This window comes from Ambystoma mexicanum, chromosome 1p, assembly GCF_040938575.1.
Source record: "Ambystoma mexicanum isolate Mex_15411 chromosome 1p, UKY_AmexF1_1, whole genome shotgun sequence".
Classification (NCBI taxonomy): domain Eukaryota; kingdom Metazoa; phylum Chordata; class Amphibia; order Caudata; family Ambystomatidae; genus Ambystoma; species Ambystoma mexicanum.
In genome coordinates, this window is record NC_090921.1 from 140,903,222 (window position 1) to 140,926,878 (window position 23,657).

The 23,657-nt window shown below is 43.3% G+C and overlaps 1 protein-coding gene across 4 annotated transcripts in view; it reads left to right on the forward strand.

Moving 5' to 3' along the window:
- The window catches only part of FBXO24 (F-box protein 24), a 1,263,390-nt gene that overhangs the window by 109,899 nt on the left and 1,129,834 nt on the right, over positions 1-23,657 (forward strand). For 3 of the 4 annotated variants that reach the window (XM_069645169.1, XM_069645177.1, XM_069645181.1), the window contains exon 2: positions 14,780-14,875. In XM_069645169.1, the coding sequence (XP_069501270.1) occupies positions 14,780-14,875 (96 nt within the window). Of the gene's footprint in view, positions 1-14,779; positions 14,900-23,657 lie in introns of all 4 variants that reach the window. The other variant, XM_069645164.1, reaches the window with a different exon arrangement.

Sequence of the window (23,657 nt, forward strand, 5' to 3'; positions counted from 1 at the left end):
TCCCCCCCGCTCCCCAAGAACTGTTCCACCTTCCTTCTCTTAACTGGGGAATTAAGCCCCCTGGCATTTAGGGAAGTCACCCGAAGCACTTCCCTCTTTCCCATGGTCGTCTTACCATGTGGCTCACACTAATGAGGAGTGGTTACTGTTGGCATGCTCTCTCCCCCACCCCCCGAATTTCCCTCTCCACACTGCCCCCTCTCTGGGTGGGCTCAACCAGTCCCTAGCTACCCCCAACCCTCGATCTCTGGAATTAAATCATTGACACATCCCAGAGCAAACCAATGCAGGTCTCCCTGAGGGCGGGCTACGTTGCGCTCCTGTGTTGATGGATGTGTGGGCACCTTCCATTCCTGCCCCCTCATCGGGGGGGGCGGGGCTTAACTGTGTCGCTTAAGCCTCGTTTATTTTGGCCCCCCACATTTTCCTCTTCAGCAGTTCTCTCGCTCGTCTTTCTTCTTGCCCTGGTGACCCTTTGTTCTCAATCTTCAGGACCCTCGTACCGTCCATGCAGGTGGTGACCAATGCTGTTTCTCTTCCCATTTGAACATTAGTCCAAAGGTAAAGGTGCATTGGTGCATATAGCGTATGTCCGCTCGTATTAGGGTGTGCACCACCGGGCCCATCCACCTACGCGTCACCAGGGTGGTCTGGGCTAGATCCTGGAATAGCTGAACTTCCAAGCTATTGTAGCTGATTGTTCTGGCCTTCCTGGCAGCGCAAGCACCTTCTCCTCCTGCCTGTACTCTTGTAAGGCCACCATTACATCTCTGGGTCTGGCCCCTGGCTCTCCCCTTTTTGTATGCGGTACAGCTCTATCCCAACCAGTCTTCAACCTCCTGCAGGTCCGCGAACACTTGCTGCGCCATCGTGCGTAGATCCTTGTCTGCCACTCACTGAGGCCCTTTATTCACAAGTTAGATCTTCTCAAGCGGTCTTCCAAGGTCTTCACTCTGGATCTCGAGGTTCTGCGTGGCGTGACCTTTGCTAATTGCTCTACCAGCTCGTCCATCTTCCTTCTGTCCTCTGTGACCACTTGTATGGAGCTCTCCGCTGCATCGGTCCGCTCCTCTTGTTTCATTATGCCCCCTTTCACTGTGATTGAATGGTGTTCACGATCCTCTCCCCAAAATCCTGAAAGCATTGGCGAAGGACCTCCTGGGTGACCACTTAATCTTTTGCGGTACCTGTCAGCGCCCTCAAATCCTCTCCTGCCCCGTGCTCCTGTTCTCCCCCAGCCGGTACCTTGCTGTCTCTGCGCCAGACTCTCTGATGATTGCCCTCTTGGCAACTTTCTTGTCCTATGCCTTGTTTTTGGACATAGTGCGTAGGCAGGTCTGATGGGGAGAGCCCTGCCCCCTCCTCTTCTACCTGATATTGTGTTGCTCCGTTAGGACCTCTTCTGGACAATTTTACAGGGCGTAGGAACCTCCTCACTCTGCCGCTTTTCAGGTTTCGAATGCCCCTCCTCCTGGCCTTGTGCCAGGATCACTCTGCCCTGAGCCCGTGCAAATGGCCTCTCCCTTATGCCCACCATGGATGTAGATGGACTCTTTAGCCCTCTTTCGCTGTACTGCTCCTCCCGGGCCTCTTGGCCGTTCTGTGTGCTCTTCTCCGCTGCGCAGCTCTCAGCAGTGGGCTACGGGCATGGGCCCCCCCCCCGGATCCTCCTGATCTCTCTGATGAGATGCTGTTTCTCTGGCGTGGTGGCACTCGGTCCGCCTCGATCTTCCTGCTGGCACTCGCCAGCACGGGAGCCCCTGCTCCATGAGCCCAGACCCAGTGGCCTCCAATATCGCAGGCAGCTGCTTCCTGATGGGCTCCTCTGCCGTCCGACTGCGGCTTCTTTCCACCACCCCACCTCCCAGCCGTACTGGGTGCTCGGCTGCCCCGGATCTCCCTGAGTGGTTCTTCTTGCTCGCGATCTGCGAGCGTGTCCCTCAGCTCGGCCTGCACTGGGCGCGGGAGGCAATGCCTCCACACCTCAGACATGGTAGAGACGTAGGCCGCACACCTGCCTCTGGCAAAGTCACCCAGCAATCCGGGCTGCTGTTCACCACCACCACAGCCTACATCGATAAATCCCTGCCTGGAGAAGGCTCTTTTAATCTATCTTTATTGTCTTTGTCCCAGGGGATGAGAGCTCCACGATCACGCTGCTCTCCCCTCAGTGGCCATCTTGTAATCCCAATCACAATGCACCTTTTAATGGGTATCCATCATAAATGCTTTTACAAACAAACCGGTGCTTTTATGTGGCTGCACTGGAATTTTGGGGCACCCAGTCTAGCCAATGTTTGCTGTGGCATGAGATAATTTAACAGGATGTCTAGACTGACTTTTCGGGCAGCCAGTTAAGCCATTTCTTACTGTGGCGTGGCTATTTTCACGGAGCATCAAGGGTAAAAGAAAACGCGATGAGCATTATTACGCATCTAGACTCGCATACATTGTGCAGCCAGTTTGGACATGTTTTCTTGTTGTGAGAAGGTATTTTTAAAGGCAAAGCCAATAGGAGTGTGTGGCAGAGCCATCGTGGCCATGTATCATTACTGGAATTTGGGTATGTTATGTTAAGTTGATGTGTACCGCGCGCTGCTACTCCCCAGGGGCAGTCTGAGTGGCTCTGAAAAAAGGAGAGGCTGGGAAGTTAGTGGGGGGGTGAGAGTGAGAGGATAGGTTCAGAACCAGGAAGAACTGACGTCTGTTTTGCATGTGGTCATTTGTGACTGACCTCATGCATTGTAACCATATGGGTAATATTCCATGCCTCGCGTGTGTGGTAGCGTTTTGTGTTGGTGTTAGTGTTGTGTGGTTACAATGGGTTGGTTGTATGCACTGGTTAGATGGTGTCCATAAGAGATCCAGAGTCACAGGTGGTCGTAGCTATAAGGTAGTCCGGTATCTTGGTGTGTTGTTGCATTTTAGATGGTATATGCATTGGGCTAAGTGGATGGGTCACTCTGGATGTCGGCATAGTAATGGTTCTCTGTATGTTTACAAGTGTGGCTAGTTCAAGATCTGGTGTAGAGGCATCCGTCATTTTGGAGGAGCAGGAAGGGATGAGGGTTGGGAAAGTCGGTCAGTTTATGGTCTCTCTCTGGGGCGACCCTTTGGATGCCGCTTGACAGTATTTAGCCTGGTTCTCGATTGCAGTCCTTGGAGGCTGGGATGGGATGTGGGAGCACAAACTGAAAAAGTGGAGTTGTCTTGTCACCAAAGTCATACGTTTAAATGGAAGTTCGTGCTCACAGTACCACTACCAAGTAGTGCGTGTGGGTTAAAATGTTTTTGGAATAATATTGCCGTCAGACTGGCATCATAAGTTTTGAAAACGAAGGCCACCATGGAGGTGTATGGGTGTAGCGGTTCTTTTAATTGGATTTCAATATGTTGTTGCAAAGTAAGAATGTATTTGCCTTCTGAGTGAAGGTCACATGAGTTGCATTTTTGGTTGGATGCTCAATAGGCCTACGCATCCGAGTGAATGTATAATTTATATATTAATAATAGTATTGAAGCAATGAAAGGGTCGAAAAAAATAGCAATTGATAAGGTTATGTTTTAGAAAGTATGTAAGGCACATGCAATTTCAGTCCACAAAAATTCTTCGGTGCAAATATATTGGTGTCTGACTTGAACAAAAAGAATGGAGGCAGTAAATATTATGTAAGTTTACTTTTGACCACTCTACAGCTAACCGCGTTTTAATTTTAAATTACTGAAACTCTAATTGTGACAATATAACTGAAGTATTATCTTTCTGCGCTGTTATATTTTTCCTGTAAGAATGCAGAGTGCACAGGTTCCGCATTTTATAGGGTATGACTACACTCATCCTTTTTTAGCGTTAATATTTCTTGTTTGAAACGTTATGTTTGCCCACATATCTTTGTGTATCACTTTGCACGTTCTTTTGGTCTTGTTTGAAATCACAAGATGTAATTTTTTTTTTAATTGTCCATTCATTTTGCCTTCATAACTGAATTATCGTCTTACTGTGTAGTTGCCATTTTTTTTTTTTCTTATTTTTCTTACAGCGCATGCAGAATCTCGGCGTTTGTAGCCTGTTACTATATTTACAAAGGGGCTACACATGTGATATCATCAGTGATGTCATCAATGACATTTGTGATGCCACCTTTCATGTCCTGTGTCTTAGTGTAAGCAGTGCACAGTGGTGCGGGCAGGTATGGTTGCTTCACCTACCATAACTGGCGAATTTCAGGGGTTTTTCGGTTTTACTTTGAACCATAATGGCACGTTTGTAAAGCTTTTTTTGTGAATTGCACAGGTTTTTAGTAGTGCAACTTAACCATAACGTCCCCTTAACAAAGTTTTTTTTGTGTGAATATATATATATATAATTTTCGTGTAAAAAGTTATTAGTCAAGATGTTAACTCATTAAGCAGTTTGTCAAGATTCAGTACTTAAGGGATATAACAGAGTTGATGCTGTTTAATGACTGTACAGAGTGTGAACTAATATAAACACTTTTTAAAGCAATAAGTAAAAGGAAAAAAGACTGTGCACGAAAAGTTGTAATGTTGTTTTGCGCACGGTGAAATTTCAAACTCCATTAGCGCGAGTCTTCGTATCTTTAGCAGCGTCGTTCATGGAATCGCGTGTGCGGTGTGTGATAGTGCGCGTGTCCAAATGAACTGTAAGCGAGATTGTTTTTAAAGGGAGAGCGCGAGTCTTCGCATCTTTGACAGCGTCGTTCATGGAAGCGTGTGTGCGGTAGTGCGCGTGTCCTAATGAACTGTGCGCAAGATCTTTTTTCAAAGAAGAGCGCGGGTGCAATCAGAAATAAGAGCGTGTGCACATATTAAAAGCGGAGCTCAAGAAAAGAACTAGCGCAAGTTTTATCTGAATTTTGAATGCGTGTTTTTAGAAATTTACTTTTGAGTGCGTAGCAGTGCATGCGCGTGTTATTTTTCTCATCGAATATGTGCAAGTGAACGCGTGCAATGATTTACGTGTTTTAACGTGCGTGTGAATTTCTAACTCATGCGCGGAAGGAGCTGAATTCGAGAAAGTTAAAAAACATCTATTTTCACACAACTCTTACATTAAAAGGAAATTCTAAAAACAATACATTTGCAGGAGAGTGACAATTCAACCTTCCATTTAGAGAGAGTACATTTGAAGTTCTTTTAATGGAAGTAAAGAAGATAATCTCATAAAAGCAAATAAGGAAGAGAAAAACTGTATCCATTGAAGCATAAGAGTTTAGACATTACAGATCCATATGTAATGAAACAAAAGTGTAAAATACCCAAGACTGTTAAGCACTTGCAAGAGCCATTCACTAGAGAGTTTTAAAGAGACTACTTGTGGCTTTGTGGCAAATTTCATAAAGAGAACCAAGACAGTTTTTAAGGGTTTTCAACATGAATTTAGAACCTCTATGCCATAGCAGAGGGTAAGCAGGTAAAGAAGTTAGCATATTTTAGAAAATATTTTAAGAAGAGTATTTTACATAATGCTTAAGTAGCCAAACGTATTTGTTTTACCACAGATACCAGAGCCTACCAGAAGGTTGCAAGGCAGCAGTATCCTGTTTGTTATTTTCTCCACTTCCCCTTTCCCTTTCTTGGGGTTCTCAGCTCAGCTTTTACTTTAGGGTTGAGAGGTGAACTTCTGGTGAGGCTCTGTGGGGCCAGCATCAGCTCCTGCGGAATTCTGACAAGCCGGACCCTGACAGGATGAAAGGCCGTTTAGAATCTTGCTCATAGCCCAAGAATCCAACCCATTATCCTTGCCCCCAATCAGACAAAGCAAACATATCATTGTTCCTTAAACCAATCAGATAAGGTTTCCTTCCCACCATCTTGACTTGGGCAACCAACACTGTTTATACTTAAGGAAACAGCTTCCTATTCTGTGAATAACTACAGGCCCTTTCCTGCTCCTTTTCCTGCTACCAGTCCACCTACTCCAGCCAGCCCTGAAAGGCGGCAAGTCTGTACGCCTAGTAGGTGTATTGTTTGTAGGACAGCCCCTCTTATGGAGCCTTTCTGGTAGGCCTTGGGGGCACCTTATCCGGCACTTGTGCCTATGTTTGGCCAACTGGCAGTCTACTATCCAGTTGTTTAAGCAGAGATTGAAAAGTGGATAAACCTTGTAGAAATAACAGAGACTGCGGGTTAAGCAGGGGTTCTGTTGGTTGGGAAAGACCAGCCAGCATTGGTAAAGTAGGTTCTGGTGATATTTGTACTGTTCGAGGTCTCAGGGGCATCTCACGTGGTGAATACTGTTCTTCATCCAGGAACTGCAGTGAGTACCCCTGTTCAAAATCCGAATCTATATGGTGCTCCAGTATCTGCTCAGGTGGAACGGAAGAGACTGGACTAGGGACGGTCCCTTGACTAAGGATACTACGTGCTGGTCGGATGCCCCTTTGGGTGACTGAGGTGATGTGGTTCCACATTTCCGGATATTATGGCCTGGTATTCCATGGCGTTGGGCGACTGTAAGGGCCTGAGAGGCAGCTTGATAACTATCGGGCCCTGTTCCGTTGTTACTGAGTCTTCCATAGGCTCTTTTCCTTTTTTATCTGGGATCTGTTTGTCCCCAGACTTGTGTTTGTGTTGTCTTGGCCATGATCTTTCCAATTTTCCTTCAGTGTTTGAGAGTTTTTGCTTGTCCGTGGATGAGGATGCTTTTACATCCTTTCTTGGAGCCCGTGCCGTTGACAGTGTTACCGCTGATATGGCTCTTCATGGACAGTACCATCGTCGACGGGCGCGTCTTCGATACTGTCAATGACAAGGTCTTTGTTGGTATGATCGTCGTTGACTGGCGCATTGGCTATGCTGTCGTCGATGATGTTTTGGATGTACCTTGTTTTCCCATTGACAAGGTCGTTGACAATGCCTTGATGGTCGTCGACAGTGACGATGACAGTGTCGTCAACGATGATTTCTGGGCTACTGCGACAACTGTTGCACCCGTCGTTGGAGCACTTGATTCTGACACAGTTTTTGTCCGTGGAGGGGGATGTCGTTCACGGGCGAACAGGTTTTACCGATTTCCCCTCCTTTTTTCTTTTTCTTTTAAAAAAGAAGAAGACGACATTTTTTCTAATGACCTAGCCCTTTTGTGAGTTTTGGGCTTGTCTGCTATGTCTTCCACAACACTTGTAGAGCCATAGGCAAGTCTCCTTTTCCTGTCCTTGAGAACTTTTGTCCTAAAGGTGGCACAAAGTTCACAGTCGACCTGAATGTGATTTGGATAGAGACAATATATACATTCAGAAGGCCTGTTTCCCTCAGACATATTCTTTTTTTTGTTTAAATGTAATTGACATTTCGTATAATAACAAACATTAATAAACCCCAAGTTCCCACCCCTGCCCCCTATCCCGATGCATGGTACAATTTACGATGTTGATAGAACCACTGAATGCCATGAATCTGAAAGTGTTGAGGGCAGTATCTAATATTATAGTTATGTTGCAGAAAGTTTCGGACCCCAGCCCAGTCTTGTGCACATTTTGCTTGATCTCCCTGTATAGAATAAGTAATCCATTCTAGATCAACAAAGTTCCAGACTTTGGCGAACCATTCTGTGAGCAACGGTGGATCAGTACATTTCCATTTTTGCGTTATAACTAAAAGAGCTGGAAGTTGCAATACAACAAAAGCTTTACATTTCTGTTTAGGACCATGTCTCAACTTTGCTTCCAACATTAGCAATACGCTTAATTTAAGAGTGCTGTGTTTTACCAAACCAAACGTTTTGTGCATATGTCTGTTCATATGAACCCAGTAACTCCTCAAAAACGGGCACCCCCTCCATATATGCCCCCAAACGCCAAGTGAACTACACTCTCTCCAGCATTGGTCTGCAATAGCCCATTTCATTTTATGTAAGCAAACTGGAATATAGTGCCATTGAGTTAACAACGTATACCAAAATTCTCTTATTTGAATTGAACAGTAAATCTGGGGATGTCTATCCAGAGAGCCTTCCCTTCTATTTGCGACAACTGTTCTCCCAAGGTCAGATGTCAGTGTTGTTTATTATGTGGTGAGGTACTGGGAGTAGCTTCAGATATGATTTTTTACAGGTTTGAAATAAGAGCCTTGTTCCCTCGATTAAATTTTTCGAACATGGTTAACTCCCTAATTGCTGTCTGTTTATTCGGGCGGCGGGGGGTAATAGCCAGTGCAGAACTTGAAAATATTGGGAGCAGGCTAATTCATTTAACCCTAGTTTGTGCTTACATTGGGTGAAAGGTTTGGAATCTTTGCCTTGAAAGAGATCTCGTAGCTTTGTGCAGCATGCCTGCTTCCATTTAATAAATGCCTGCGGGTCAAGTCCTGGAGTGAACTGCGGATTAGAAAACAAGGGCTTAAATGGTAAAGGGAACGTTTTAAATTGGTATTGCTTAACTTCTGTGTCCCAAACCTCTTCCAATAAGCTTGTAATCTTGCTCCTATGAATGTACGGAGAGCAATCACACTTTGGTAGGCATAAAGTGTCCCCAAGTTGTGGGCCTCCTATTGCACGTTCCATCTGGACCCACTGCTTTCCAGTATCTGTTCCCCACCAGTCTTACAGTATATAAATTTGTGCTGCTTGGTAAAACTTACGAAATGTTGGCAAACCCAGGCTTCCCTTATTTGTAGGTGTCATTAGAACGTCCAAGGTCGCACGCAGGAGTTTGTTGTTCCATACAAAATCAGATACTGCTCTATGTCATTTTTTTACAAAAAGGAACCGGTACCCGGATTCGAAGTGCCTGGAAGAAATAAAGTATTTTAGGGAGGATAACCATTTTTATTGTGTTGATTCGACCTAACCAGGAAACTGTCAGCGCACCCCATTTGACTAATTGCCCCATAATTTCCTTAAACAACAGTGGGTAATTGGCTTCATTTATCTCGGAAATCGTGGGGGTTATGGTAATACACAAGAGTTTAATTCCTTTTGCACCCTTCCAAATTGCATATGTAATCTCAGGGATTGCACTGCTATATCTGATTTTGTAAGGTTTATTTTCAGACCCGCTACTGAGCCATACCTCTCCAACTCGCATTCCACATACGCATTATTTTATGTGACACCCCTCCAAAATCTATCCCTTGAATGGCCTCTGTCTGTCTGACCCTGGCGAGGAATGGTTAAAGACATATAGATTATAACAATGGTGACAAAGGGCAACCATGTTTGTTCCACGTTGAAGAGAGATGGAATGCGAGATTTGGCATTTTATCAGCAATCTTGCGCACAGTGTTCTGTGATTTGCCCTAATTTTATCTATAAACTTCGACCGAAGCCCATTTTCGCTAGAACCAGAAAGAGTAAGGACCACTCAACCCGATCAAAAGCTTTCTTTGCGTCTTTCTTTGCCACCTTTTCTAAAATGTGGCAGATACACCTAATATTGTCGTGTGTTTGACAGTGTTTTATAAAGCCTGATTGATTTGGATGTGCAACTGTGGAATGCAGATCCTCCATACTATTGGCTAATATTTTCATATACATTTTTTTGCAGCCAAAATCATGAGGGCTATCGGGTGATATGATCCACCTGTAGTAGGATCTTTTCAAGGTTTTGGAAATAACACAATCTTAGCCTCTTCCATAGTAGCGGATATGCAACCTGATTGTTTAAATATAATAAATTATTATACTATTGGTAAGTAAGTTTAGAGTTTAACATCTTCTGTTAGGTCTTATAAAATAGGGCTGGAAATCCATCTGGGACTGGTGATCTATTCAAAGGAAGGATATTTATAACCCTTAGCACTTCCTCTTGGCTGATATCTAGTTCAAGATGGTCCCCCATCCTCTGGAGCTATACGGGGGAGATCAACTGCCTCTAAGTACGCAACCTGTGCTCCCATATTAGGAGATTCTGATCGATAGAGATCTGAAAAGAATATATGGAACTGTGAAACAATTTGCAAAGTTTCTGTAGCTTTTTCCCCTGAGGATAATTGAATCATCTGAATAATGTTGTATGCTGTTCTTTGGCGTAATTGTCTGGCTAATAAGCGGTCTGCCCTGTTTTCTTTGACATCATATTTTTGCTTACGGTATAGTAAGGACTCTTCTGCTTTTTGTGCATGAAGTAAACTTAGCTTACCCCTCACTGTTCTATACGCTCTTTGGACAGCTGGGCCGACATGCGTTGCCATACTCCCTATTACTCGTTGCAACTCATCTTCCAGCTCTAACTTTAGTGCAATTTTTTGTTTATCTCTAATTGCGGCTTCTGCTATTAATACACTGCGAAGGGTTGCTTTAAAAGCATACCATGTCACATTAGCTGAGCTCCCTTGCATCAGGTTGAATTCAAAGAAATCCCCAATCTTCCCTTCAATTTTCCCTCTCAGCACTGGGTCTGCCATGACTTTGGATGGGAAACGCCAAGCCCATAGTCCCTTTGTCCCTGCATCAATAGCCAGCTCTATGATGAGAGGTGCGTGGTCCGAAAGTGTAATTGCCTGACATGTAATTTTGGTTACTTTACCTAAGAGGGTCTTTGAGACCCAGGCATAGTCAATGCGTGAATAGGACTGGTGGACATGTGAGCAGAAGATATATCCTTTCTCCGACCCCTTAAGTGTTTGCCTAATATCTACCAATCTCAACAATGTACATTTTTGTCTGAATAATTTGGATGGCGGAGATTGCATTAAACGGTAGACAGTGCTCCGATCCCGGATAGGGTCCCAGGCCACATTAAGATCTCCTAGAAGAATAATCTCCCCCTCGCTAAAGGATTCCAACAATATAAGAGTCGATTTTAAGAAGCCCTTCTGGCCCGTGTTAGGAGCATATATGGAAGCCACCATTACCTTCTTTGTGCCTATCTTCAAGGTTACGAAAATGTAACAGCCTTCTTTGTGAATTTGTTTTCGAAGCACCTTGATTTGTAGGCTGGTCCCAAATGCCAACAGTACCCCAGCTACCTTGCCCCACTGCATTCGCCTGTAATACCACCGGGAATCGTCGTAGTCGGAATTTAGATCTATTAGCTAAACATATATGTGTCTCTTGGAACGCCACCAAGTCAGATTGGTAACGCCCCAGGAGAGATTCCAACTACCTACGCGTCGCTGGAGCATTGAGACCCCTAAAGTTTAACGTTAAACACTTGAATTCTCTTGTTAAAAGAACATATCTTGAGGATCTTGCATCGTATACATACAACTTTTTTTGTTATCTTACCGAAAGACCATGCATCGCGCACCCCTCCCCCAATTTGTTTGCCCAACCCCCATCTGCTCCCCCCCAACCCTAACTAACCCAGCAAACTCCCCAAACATTGTCCCCTGTTGTGAGCCACAGTACCTATTATATCCCGGGGTGTGAGACCCCAGCCGTGGATCAACTATAACCCCAGAGCAATGTGTGCGGTATCCTAGTACCTCCATCTGTTACCTGAACAGATAGTTCCAAGATGGTGTTCTCCGTCTGGTTGAAGTCTAAAAAAGATCAGTTATTAAACCTTGCTCTTGTATTTGCCTGCTTCTGTGCTTATTTATCTTGTTTTTTTTTTAATTGGGGCCTCTGAGTTCTGCCTTCCAGTCCTCTTGATTTTTAGCCTTGTCTCTTCTGCCACGTCGAGTTGTAGTTGTCCATTCCCAGGGTTTGGATTGTTGATTCGAACGACCTGCAGCAGTCTGTAATGGGCCCTCTGGTCATCCTCTTCAATTTGCAACAAGGACATTCCTGCTTCTCGAGAGGTGATCCTATGTTGTCTCCCTTCCAGAGAGAATACCAGTCCAAAAGTGAATGTCCACCGATATTTAATCTCTCGCAATGGTTATATTTTCACTACCGGCTGCCTCTCATGACGTTCCTGCAAGGTTATCTGCGAGAGATCTTGATAAAGTTGGATCTCACTGTTATTGTATGTAATTGGTGAAGATGCCCTTGCATCCCTGAGAATGTTCTCCTTTTGTGGGAATGATGTGCAGGCTGACAAAACATTGCGTGGGCGAGCCCCGGGATCGTTTCTTTTCGGGCTTGTCCTATGTACCACTGTCTAGCAGCAAAGTAGCAGCTTCCTCACCTGAAATTAAGTCTGAATAAATGTGGATTACAGTGTCTTTTAGCTCCGCTTCCAAGAACGTTTCTGGAAAATTTCGAAATAGAATGTCTATATCTATTCTCAAGATCTTCACACTGTATTTCTATGTTGTCTGTGGGCCAAGCTAGTTCTACTAGGACAATATCCGACTGTTTGTTTTCCTATGTCAGTTCCTGGATTGCCCACTTGTTGGTGTCGACATGCTCCACCAGAGAAGATATGTCTTTGCTGAAATCGGATAGTGACTGCCTGATTTCTGTAGTAAAAGAGGTGAACTGCTGTTGGAATGAAGCGTGAAACTTGTCCTGAAACTCCTGAAAACGTATTGCAAAATCCTCTTTAGAGGCAGCGACTTCATGAGTGAGACTGTTGAACGCTCGAGCCTCTTCACTTGGGTCAGCTTCTAGTGTGTTTCCGACTGAGGATGTCCCCTGGCTCGCTCCCCACAGCTTTTGTATCAGGTTTGTTGTAGTTTGAGGGACTAGGGCAGACCACGCCTGAGTGATCTTCTTTTTAGCCCTTGGCATGTGTTGCGTAAGGCACTATTTTGTTTTACATTGTTCCCCAAGGTGCACTATTACTCTTCTATGGAGAATGGCTGCCAGAACCCAGAAGGAGAAGAGCTGCTATATATTGACCTGGCGGTTGAGGACCACGCACAGCTTCTCCACTGTTGTTTTTTAACCAGATTTATTCCGGGACCATAACAAATGCTTTATTTTCCAAATCCCATGTCCTTGATCTTCCTTTATGTCATGTTTTCACGTCTGTCATTGTCCACACTGTCTTTTGTGTCCATGTCTCTGCCCCCGAGGCTTGCGAGCTACCGGCGCATTACAAATTAAACAAATTAAATAAAATAAAATAATGCAGCTGCTAAAGGCTGTCCATGTAATTATGCAGCCCCCCTACTCGCACAGCCTCCAAAAGGATTCCTCAGGATGGCTAAGTATAGTATCCTGCTGGGCCAAACGTTGCTGATAAGATAAACTGCACACTCTACTGCCTTACCAATAAGCATGCTGCCAGTCCGCAGGTCCCCACTCTAGTAGTGACCCGCCATGCTGTAAGGTCCCCCAAACAGGGAGAGTCGCTGTGGGGGGCCTTCGAGGGCTGGTGTGCTATCTTGCCGGCCACACCCTGCCAAGTGGTTTTCTCCCACGATGCCAATGGCGCGCTGCAGCGTTTTTGGAGACCTACTGCCTCAGTTCTTGAATGTCTGGGGTCTCCTTCAGGCGAAGCCGCTCTTCGGTGTAGTCATTGGGGGGGTGAGGCGCTGCCTTAACTCGAGCAGCTACGACGGAGCTCCCGCATGCACATTCACTATGGTGCAGCAGCCATCTTGGAATTCTTCATACACATTCTTAATGCCACATGACTGGCATGCCTTGAAAAGCACATTCCATTTTTCTTAAATTTTTTGAAAATATAAGGCATTTATCTGTACAAAAGTTTTCCGAAAGTTCCAAATAGTTTTTTAAGTATTTCTGGTTTCTTGCATTTTCTCCAGGAGAGAAAAAACCTTGAGGACTCCTCAGCATGATGTGAGGTTAGAATCTGAAGTTGGCCTCTTGGGTGGGGCTAGACACTCGACATCCCATTGGCTGATGCAGAATGCACCCAAAAGGACATAGATAGGCTACTATAGGGAGCTTAAAAGATCTATTATAAGCTATAAATAATATTAAAATATTGGGGAATATTCAAAGCAGGTGAATCCATGAAAGATCCAATGCTGGAGAATAGGCAATTACTCTGAAAAAATCAAACTAGTGAGTACAAATACACCCAATTAAAAATAGAAAACAAGTCTGCAAGGGGCCTGCCCCCCTGTTTTCACCCACACAGCTCCATTGATATGCTTGGAGCAGTAGTGCACGTGTTGCCACAGGACGAAACTACTGTTATTTCTGCCTGATCTGATGAAGTCAAAATTTATCTTTTGATGTACATACATAATTAGGTGCAAATACATCTATTTTACAAAAAACGTGTCTGTTTCACAGTTAAAACATATTATTATTCACTTAAAAAATACTCCCATTAGGAATGGAACGTACTGATATATTCTTAAATCTGCATTATACGCTTAAATGTTGAGATACATTTCAGCCGATGGATGACACCAGCCAACAATACGTTAAGTGAAAATTGATTCTCATGGACGTACTGATGGAGGGTGACCCCAGAGTCTACCAGCAGGACTGTTACCATATTCGTGTAGCAATACTAAGGGCAGCTCCACAACGCTAATTGTGCCTGCTGGACCTGGACGTTTACATTTATGTAAACTTGGCACACCCAGAGGGAAATTTTGCTGAGTAACATTTGTTCACACATGTATATGGCTCACCATTTTCTCTAATGTTAACTCTCTCCTACTACACAAAGCCTATGGGGAACTCTCCATTATGTTCTGAATCCACTGTGCCTTTCTAAACACTTTGTTATTATATCTGGAGTGGATGTTACACTGGGGGTCAAATCTTTGAACCTTATCTCTCATAGTTACCATTATCGCCTGTTATTCTTTAAGAACTAATCTGAGGAGGGTGAGGCGAAATGATAGAGTAACAGAGGATAGGATTTCTAGTAAACCTGATTGTAAAGAGTATTGTTTAGTTAACCACCCAGGTATACAAAATGGAGAGGTGTTTCTAAAGGTTTGGACACTTCTCTGTGGCCAAGGTTTGGTTTATAACTGAAAATGTGTTTCTTCTTTTCAGGTGAAGCGAAAACGTTCTCCCTCACATGTGGAAATCCTTGCAGCTAAGAAAGGAAAAACAAGCTCCACCTCCATGCAGTCCTTTCCTCCTGAACTGGTATGTAGGGCAGATTCACTTCAGGTATGTGCTGCACACACTATAGGGCGGGAGGGATCAGTCAGTGCAAGGGGTTTGTAGAGGTCACAGATAGCCAGATGACTGGGGACAAATGATGAACCCATAGGTAAATCATAAGGCCTGGGTCCAATATGAAGTAGATTAAGCACAAACGGTTGTCATCAATTTATTGCTTTTTAAACCCAAACACCCTGTTCATGCCAATTCTAAACCCCACATGCTTGCCCAACAAACTGAGCATACTTTTCAGCCTGGTGTTGGTGCGACACGCCAGAATACCAAACAAGTCACTTACCATCACTTTTATATATACTACGTGTTGCTTACTCAGTACGTATAACTTTCCAGTGTTGAAGTTCTTTTCTATTTACGATTCCGCACATTGGTTAAGCTTTACCCCCACATGCATGTTGCTCTTAATTTTAGGGAGTCAAGTAAAATACAAACATTAAACAATAGGATAGATTTTCTCTAGAATTGTTTCTGAAATGGAACTGCACATTAGGCATGCCCATGTAACACCAAGAATAATGGCCATATCTTGGGATGAATGTATGTATTAAAACAGCTAGACATCTAAGAGAATGTTAGTTTTGGTGAGTGCATATGTAAGTTGGAGAGAACAAGCCATGGCTTCTTCTCTTCAACGAGGTTCTCCTCATGTCAAAAACAAGCATCTCAAATTTCATATTGATGCTGTCCATTGGCTAAAAGGTGTCCTAATGAAATATCAAAGCATCAGGTTCAACTTAACTCAAGGCAGGGTTTGTATAATCCATACATTTTTCCACCACCACTTGGGGGATCTGCTGTGTCCAGCTAGGTTTCTGTAAGCAAACGCAATGAAAGAATATAGGCACCGCTAAAGTGTATCCTGATATCAGCAAACGGAACTACAACATAGGCATCCCTAGAGTATATCTTGAGATCAGCAAACGCAACTTCCTTATAGACATGGCTAGAGTGTATCTTGGGATTAGCCAAGGCAACAACAATATAGGCTTCGCTAGAATGCATCCTGGGACCAGCAAACGCAACTATAATATAGGCATCACTAGAATGTATTTTGGGATCAGCAAGTGCAAACACAACATAGGCATTGCTTAAGTGTATCTTGAGATCAGCAAACGCAAAAACAACATAGGCATCACTGAAGTGCATCTTGGAACCAGCAAACCCAACTACAATATCAGCATTGCTATAGTGTATCTTGGGGTTAGAAAACACAACTACAACATAGGCATCACTAGAGTGTATCTTGGGACCAGCAAACCCAACTACAATATCAGCATCGCTAGAGTGTATCTTGGGACCAGCAAATCCAACTACAATATCAGCATCATTCGAATGTATCTTTAGATCAAACTCATTCATTATAAAGGTGGTGCATTTGACAGGGTTAAGGCCATTTCCCCGACACAAAACAATAATATTTTTTTATTTGAGTTTGTGGTTGCCCCTTCCTAAAACCAGAGGTCTTCCTCATAAGCCAAATGATTCACTACGCAAACTTTAAACAGATGCGGGCAGCATAACAAGCAGATTTACTGTGGCACACATGGGATATCAAAATTAACTAAAACGCCATTGGTAGGAAGCATTTCCTTAATACTTTAAAGATTCATGAATAGCAGAAATGTATGTTATTTCAGGCTGCCTGCTGCTGCTGCTGCCTTCTTCTTCCTCTCCTTCATTACTTACTTAGGCAGACGGCACACATCACCGGCCCCTTGGCCACCAGCTCAAGCAAGATGCTGCAGGGTGCGCTGCCACTGATAGTGCTTAGGTATTTGTGTGTGCTCACAACACTGAGCTAGGGCATTTGCAGTGGCCAAACCGAGCCAAACAATGTACAATGAGCCACCTTCCTTCATACACCAGCTGTAAACATCTAACAGCTCAGTATCTCCCCCCACATGGGGGCAGTATGATGTGCAACGAAATCAAGTCACAAGTGAAGGCCCAAAGACAGTCTAAAACATATATATCTTCATTCTACAGTGGAGTCAGACTCCGACTGCTGAAGTTGGAAGCCTGACTCACTAACATTCAAATATGAACATTCTAGGCTGTCAAGATTTGGAGACAGCATGGTTGCTTGGTACCATATGTCACATGTGGGGTAGAACAGAATACGTAGTAAAAGAACAAGAACCTATAGGCATTATTTACATGTGTAAATAAAATCTATACAAAAGTTTACAGATACAAAACATATTACTTTAATTTATTTATTTGTTTTCATTTAGAACCTCTACTCCAGAAATTTAAAATCTTGCAATACAATGGTCTGGTGTCACCCTTCAAGCATATCAAGGTATTTCTTAATTTATGGGTTCAGGACATTTTATTGCAACCGGATCTTCCACTTTTACTTCACTTTGAAGGGTTTCGATATTGAGGGAGCAGTCAGTTATTTGGCTCCTGCTTGTAACCTAAAAGAGCCTAGTTAGTTTGACACCAACAGCTACCAGGAGCTACTTTTGGCTCCCCAGGCCAACTGATGCCGAGCAAACACACCTATGCGAAATTAATTCCGTGCATTTGGGACAATCTATAAACATTAGGACACATCTATGACATTTAAAGCATAAGGGGTAATAAACAATGGACAACAGGGAACGTGATTCTTCAACAGCCACACTTGATTACATCTTCACATCCCTTGCTCTACTACCTTACGCGTCTACCTTCGAGAGCTACAAAACGAAAGAAAGTGAACACAACCTTTTAACCATGACGTTGGAATCTATAATTCCGCTGAGATCGACCTATACACCTAAGCTGGAATTGGCAGCGAACCAAAGGCGGCTTCAGCTCACAGCATCAAACATCAAAGAAATAACAAAAAACTACAATGAAGTCCAAAAAAATGCCACGGGTGCTCTGACAAGGCCAAACTACCTGCCCCTTCTTCTACCTCATACGCAAAAGCAAAAAAGCTGCAAGCCTACAGTAACAACTGGTCACCACGAATATGACGAAGCACTAGTGCAAAAACGAAGAGAACTGAGAAAACTACAACGCGATTACAAAAGAAATACCAATGAGAATCATAAACAATTGTTGGCTGCGGCGACCAGATCTTACAGAACATGGGTAAGACACCGGAGGGTGGAACTTTATCAGAAAGACGCAGAACAGATGTTAAAAACATTAACGTCAAAAAGTGTTGGAGATTTCTGGGCTCTAATAAAGAACAAGGACATCCGAAGTGATGACAAACTCTTCAACCTGATACCGGAATCATCCTGGACAGCTTTCTACTCTGCCCAATTCGCCCCTACCTCTATATCTGCTACAGAGGTGGGAAACCAAAAGGAAACACCATTGATAAATTTAGCAGTCCAAGATGAAATAAAGTCAGTAATCTCAAAACTGAAAGCGTCCAGAGCACCTGGGCCTGATGGATTGACCAACATAGACCTAAAGAAAAATGAAACGGAATGGTCCCTTTTGATAACAAAAATTTTCGATCATTGTAGAATATCTAGACAAGTCCCGAAAACATGGACAGAGGCGGTTATTGTACCCATTTTTAAAAAAGGAAGTAGAGACAATCCGGCGAACTATCGACCCATAGCCCTACTGGACATCATGGGCAAAATATTCGCGACCTTACTCCTTTCAAAATTTTAAAACTGGGCAAGAACCTCTCCTTCAACCGATCACTTCCAAACAGGATTTCTCAAGACGGCCTCGACAAGTATAAACATCTTGATCTTGAATATCATCAAGGACAACGTAAAAAATGGGGCTCCGAAAGTTTTCCTTGCGTTTATTGACTTATCTCAAGCTTTTGATAAAGTAAGCCGTCAAAGATTATGGTCGAAATTGTCCAACTGGAACTGTCCAGAGGAAATATTGGACCCAATAATCGCATTACATACAGAGACAACTATGCGAGTCCGTTTAAACCGACAAGGCATGCTATCGGAAGCAATAAAGGATGAAAGAGGAGTCAAACAAGGCTGTCCTTTAGCCCCTGCATTATTCATCGCATTTCTGGGTGACTTTCAATACATGCAAACTTTATTGAGAGCATTCCCTCCAAAAGTTGGAAACAGCGCAGTGTCCAGGTTGCTCTACGCCGACGACTTGATTCTGATGGACCAAACTCAAGTCGGTCAAACCTGGCCAGATTCATCACCAAAAACGACCTAGAAATAAATGTAGAGAAATCGAAAATCTTGATCTTGGGGAACAAGCTCTCAAAATGTAAACCGGGTGGTACCTGGTTCTTAGACAACGTAAAGATCGAGATAGTTACAAACATCAGGTACTTGGGTGTAATGATTGACGAATTAAGAACTGAGAACTCAACCATCGTGGCTTTGTGGGCTAAAGTCAAAACACTTACCACTCAAACAAGACTGATCGACAACAAATATGGAACATTTTCCCTAATACCGGCGATCCAGTTTTACAGACAAAAGGTGGTACCATCTTTAATCTATGGAATGGACGTGGCGCTCAACATACACGACTCCAACTGGTCAAAACTGGAAGAGTACTTCTGGAAAGCTGTCTTGGGTTTGCCAAAATCGACATCTATCGCAGCCATACGACGCGAATTTGGCTTATTATCTCTGTCAGCATCCATAGAACAAAGTCAAATGAGAGCATTGAGGAAAATCATTGACCCAGACTCACTGCCAATATACAAAATGATTTGAGAAGAACTTCAGATGGGGTGCTGCAAAGCATTGACCCTTTGGGAAAAAAAACTAACGTCAAAACTAAAAGATCTTGCCTGCACCCATGAGGATTTAATCCAAAACCCGGAAAAAATCAAAGTAGCACAAGAAGACTGGATCACTACATGTAATTTGGCAACTGCAAATAAACTTCTTGGTCACCTTCCACATACCACCAATAAACTGAATCTTCCGTTGAATTATTGCATCAAATTTCCAAACAAGAATCTTCGGAAAATGTTCATGCGAACAAGATTAAACCTGATGCCAACGCAAGAAATTTGGGCTAGTCGCACTCAATCAATAAATAAAACCTGCAGACTATGTCTAAACCCGGATATTACAGAAACAGTAAGACATCTGATTTTGAATTGTCCTAAAACCGCCCACCTCTGAGCGGCATTCTTGCTGCCGCTACTCCAGGACTCCCCTCTTAGAGAAGAATACACTTGGTGGTGTAGATTGATTGCCGGGGAAAAAAAACAAAATGGGTTATAGTGGCAGTCAAGATCCTTGAAGCTGCCTTAAAAAAAGGCTACTGAACTCTGATTTTGATAATGAACTTAGTCGAGAATGAAATCTGTGAAATTACATCAACGGACCTCAAAAATCGGTATGCAAGCAAAGAAACAGCTACGCTGAATTTTTTGTACCTTGTAAAAATCAATTCTCTTTGGTTAAAATCAAGTAAAAAAAAAAAAAAAAATTATATGTTTCTGTCTTATGTGGAATTTAGATTTGCGGAATGTGATGAACTAGCTCCTCGTTCCCCCGTGGTAGCTCTTGGCCACTGGATAATGCTGGATACCCAGGAGCTGCTTTTAGCTCCTGCTTTGTTTGACACCTTTGCGATTATCATGATTCAGTTTGATTTTTATCTGTTTAACTTTCTCCATCAAGTCCCACTCATCAAAGGCAATCCATCATGCTCTTCTTAACCACCCTGGGCAAGTGCCACAATTAGCTTTCCATCTGTGCAGCACCTTAAATAGTACCATCCCAGTTGTACTGTGTGGAGAAAGCTGGTAGTCCTTAATTTTCTTCTCTACATCCCTCTTTGATTTCCTATCATTAGCTTTTGCCATGCACATTATTACCATTAATTACATTATGTTTGTATTAAACCGTTACACACAGCCATTTAGTATAGGTGATACATGGAAGAATTATTGTGTATGATACTTTTCTCACTTAAATATTTCTCCAAAGTACCAACTGATGAATTTCACACATTTATCTGTAAGTATGCTGCTAGGTTAGTCTTAAATTTTAAAAACACTTGCCAAAAAATGTATAACTTTCTCATTTGCCAGTTTGAAAAAGATTATTTCTACTAGCCATTTTAGGGTACATGTTTGTTAAAGCAAATATACACAGTGGCCTAAAATCTCCTAACATTAGGTGGCCTATAATACCCAATACAATCCCAAAGTAGATGAGGCAATTCAGTAGGCTTTATAGGGCAAAGCACTAATTTTTAGTAATGTCACTATACTTACATTCACTAGATTGACAATCACTCTATTGCTAGGTCAATGCCTGGCCATCAATAATATAACCTACCAAGACTTTTTGTTTTGCAGATTTCTAGATGTTCAGTGTATGAACGTTCTACTATCTTTTTTATTATTTTGTTATTATCATGTTTCAGTTGTGAGGAATCTGAGGTCCTCCCAACTTCTTTCCCCAATATATTCTCCTCTCAGGGGGCCGGGGAAAGGCCATTGCTTTAGGATCCTGACCCTGAAGGTGGATTTGCAAGGGAGGATTACGTGGGTGGAGGAAACTTGGGGAGAGGGGGTATATGGCTCCCTGGGGTGGGACACAGTATTCCCCATTTCCCTTTGGGAATGAGTTTAATATTCCCCAGACCTTTGTAGGTTACGATCAGTCCCTTCCCCACCTCGCCCACCTCTCACATAAATCATCTCCCAGAAATCACCAGTTAGGCACTGGGACTAGAAAGAGACCCACCAAAGTAATACCTTCTATCCTTATTGACTCACCCACACAAACACCACTTTGGTAGTGGGATGAGGAAGAGGCATCAAACACGGAAGAAGGACTATTGTTTGACTAGTCTTTCTGAAGCTTCAACTGGTGCTGTGAACTTTAAATGGAGGAAACAAGTGCAAGAGAGAGAGAACTTTGGTTTCCTTTTGGAAACACGGCAGGACGCAGGACGAGCGGCAGAGACCCGAAGAGGCTGCAGCAGCAGAGGAGCGGGAACCAGAGAGAAGCCAGGTCCAGACTCCCAGGTGAGCCAAAAGCAGAAGAACCGGCGTTGTGGAATGCTGCAGCACCGCCAGGAGCAGAGAGAAGCTCCGTGGGCGTTTGCAGATTGCGGACTGCAAGGACAATGCTTGCCGGTTCTCCAGGGAAGGCAGCAGAGTGAAGCGGAGTCTGGGAAAAGGTGAACCTGGGGCTGTGAAAAGGTGGCACAGAGCAGGGAGAATCAAAATAAGGTTTTCAAGCGCGACACTGAAGCCAACAGACAGGTGACTGGAAACCAGTGAGTCTGCCCGAAGTTAAGGGGACCCCGTGGCGTGTCAAGTGTACAGAGCAAGTTCAACCATATTGAATGAACATTGTTGGAAGGAAAACAAGCATTGCCAAGAGTCAAGTTTGTGATGAACATTATTGGAAGGGAAACAAGCATTGCCAAGAGCCAAGTTTGTGGTGAATTTTGTCAAGAGAAAAACAAGTCTTGCCAAGAGATAAGCAATCATTTCCAGATATTGAATGAGAATGGAAAGATAGTAGTGTGTCTTTTTTGTGTGTCTATATTCCCTCCCCTCTTTTCAAGATTGATCCCCGAAAACAAAAAATCGGGGAGTACCCAATTTTTCTTTACCTATGTTATGGAGGAAACATAACACAACGACATGGGCTGAGGGCACGTTTTTCATGGCAATGTAATGTCAGATCTTGGAAAATGTATCAATCAATATTGAGTATTACTGTGTTAGCTTGATCGCGGGGGAGGTCAGTTATGAAGTCCATCGAACAGTATTACCATGGATGGTCAGGAACCGGCAGAGTGTGTAATAGTCCCATGGGTTTCTGTCGAAATGTTTTGGCTCTAGAATTTTTACCACATGTAGAAAAATAATCTGTAGTGTCCTTTCTCATGGAACTCCACCAGGAATATCTTGTGATCTTCTGGAATGTGAAAGAAGAAAGCAATTGTTAAAGGAAAAGGATACAGAGTAGCAGAGTGTGCCTGCAAGAGGAAGTCGCAGATTCGAAAAAGTCTCTGTGAAATGTTACGAAATTTTGATGAAAGTTTGAAAGATGTTACAAGCGGAGATCAAAGGAAAGAAAGTTAAAAAAGAAGAAGCTGAAATATGTGAAATGTGAAACACGCCAAGGGGGCAAAAGTGAAACACGCCAAGAGGGCAAAGGTAAAATAAGAACCACAAGTACCAAGAGGCATTGGTGCTACAAGAGATGATGTGAATTGTGAAATCTGACAACAAGGTAAAAGGTAAAATTATAAGAACTACAAGTACCAAGAAGCATTGGTGGGAAAGAAATGCCAAGAAGTATTGGTATTGAATATGAACTTTGGAAAAGATAAGAGAATAAGAACTACAAGTCCCAAGAGGCATGGGGGAAAAGAAATACCAAGAGGTATTGGTGTTATACATGAACTTTTGAATAGCCCAAGAATGCAGAATAAAGAAAACGGTAATTATAGGTACCAAGTGATGTGGATGGATTGTGAACTGAAGGATCATGGAAAGAGAGGTCAAAGTGGTCATGCAGAGGTCTATGTAAAATTCCTTGCAGTATTGAAAAGGCATCGACAGTAAAGATCTTGAAAGGAAAAAAAAACCGGGTAAAGAATCCCCACCTGAGTAACAAGGCAGGCTCGAGCCGGGCAGAGCGGTGCCTGTGGAGAACTGTAAGAAATTGTGTGATAAAATGAAACCAGACAGGCCCGAGCGTGGCAGAGGGAAGCCTGTACAGAACTTTGAGAAATTGAGGTCATATGAACTGAATATTGATGACAAGCACAGATCGCATCCAATACTGATGATTGCGTAGAATGGATGAATACG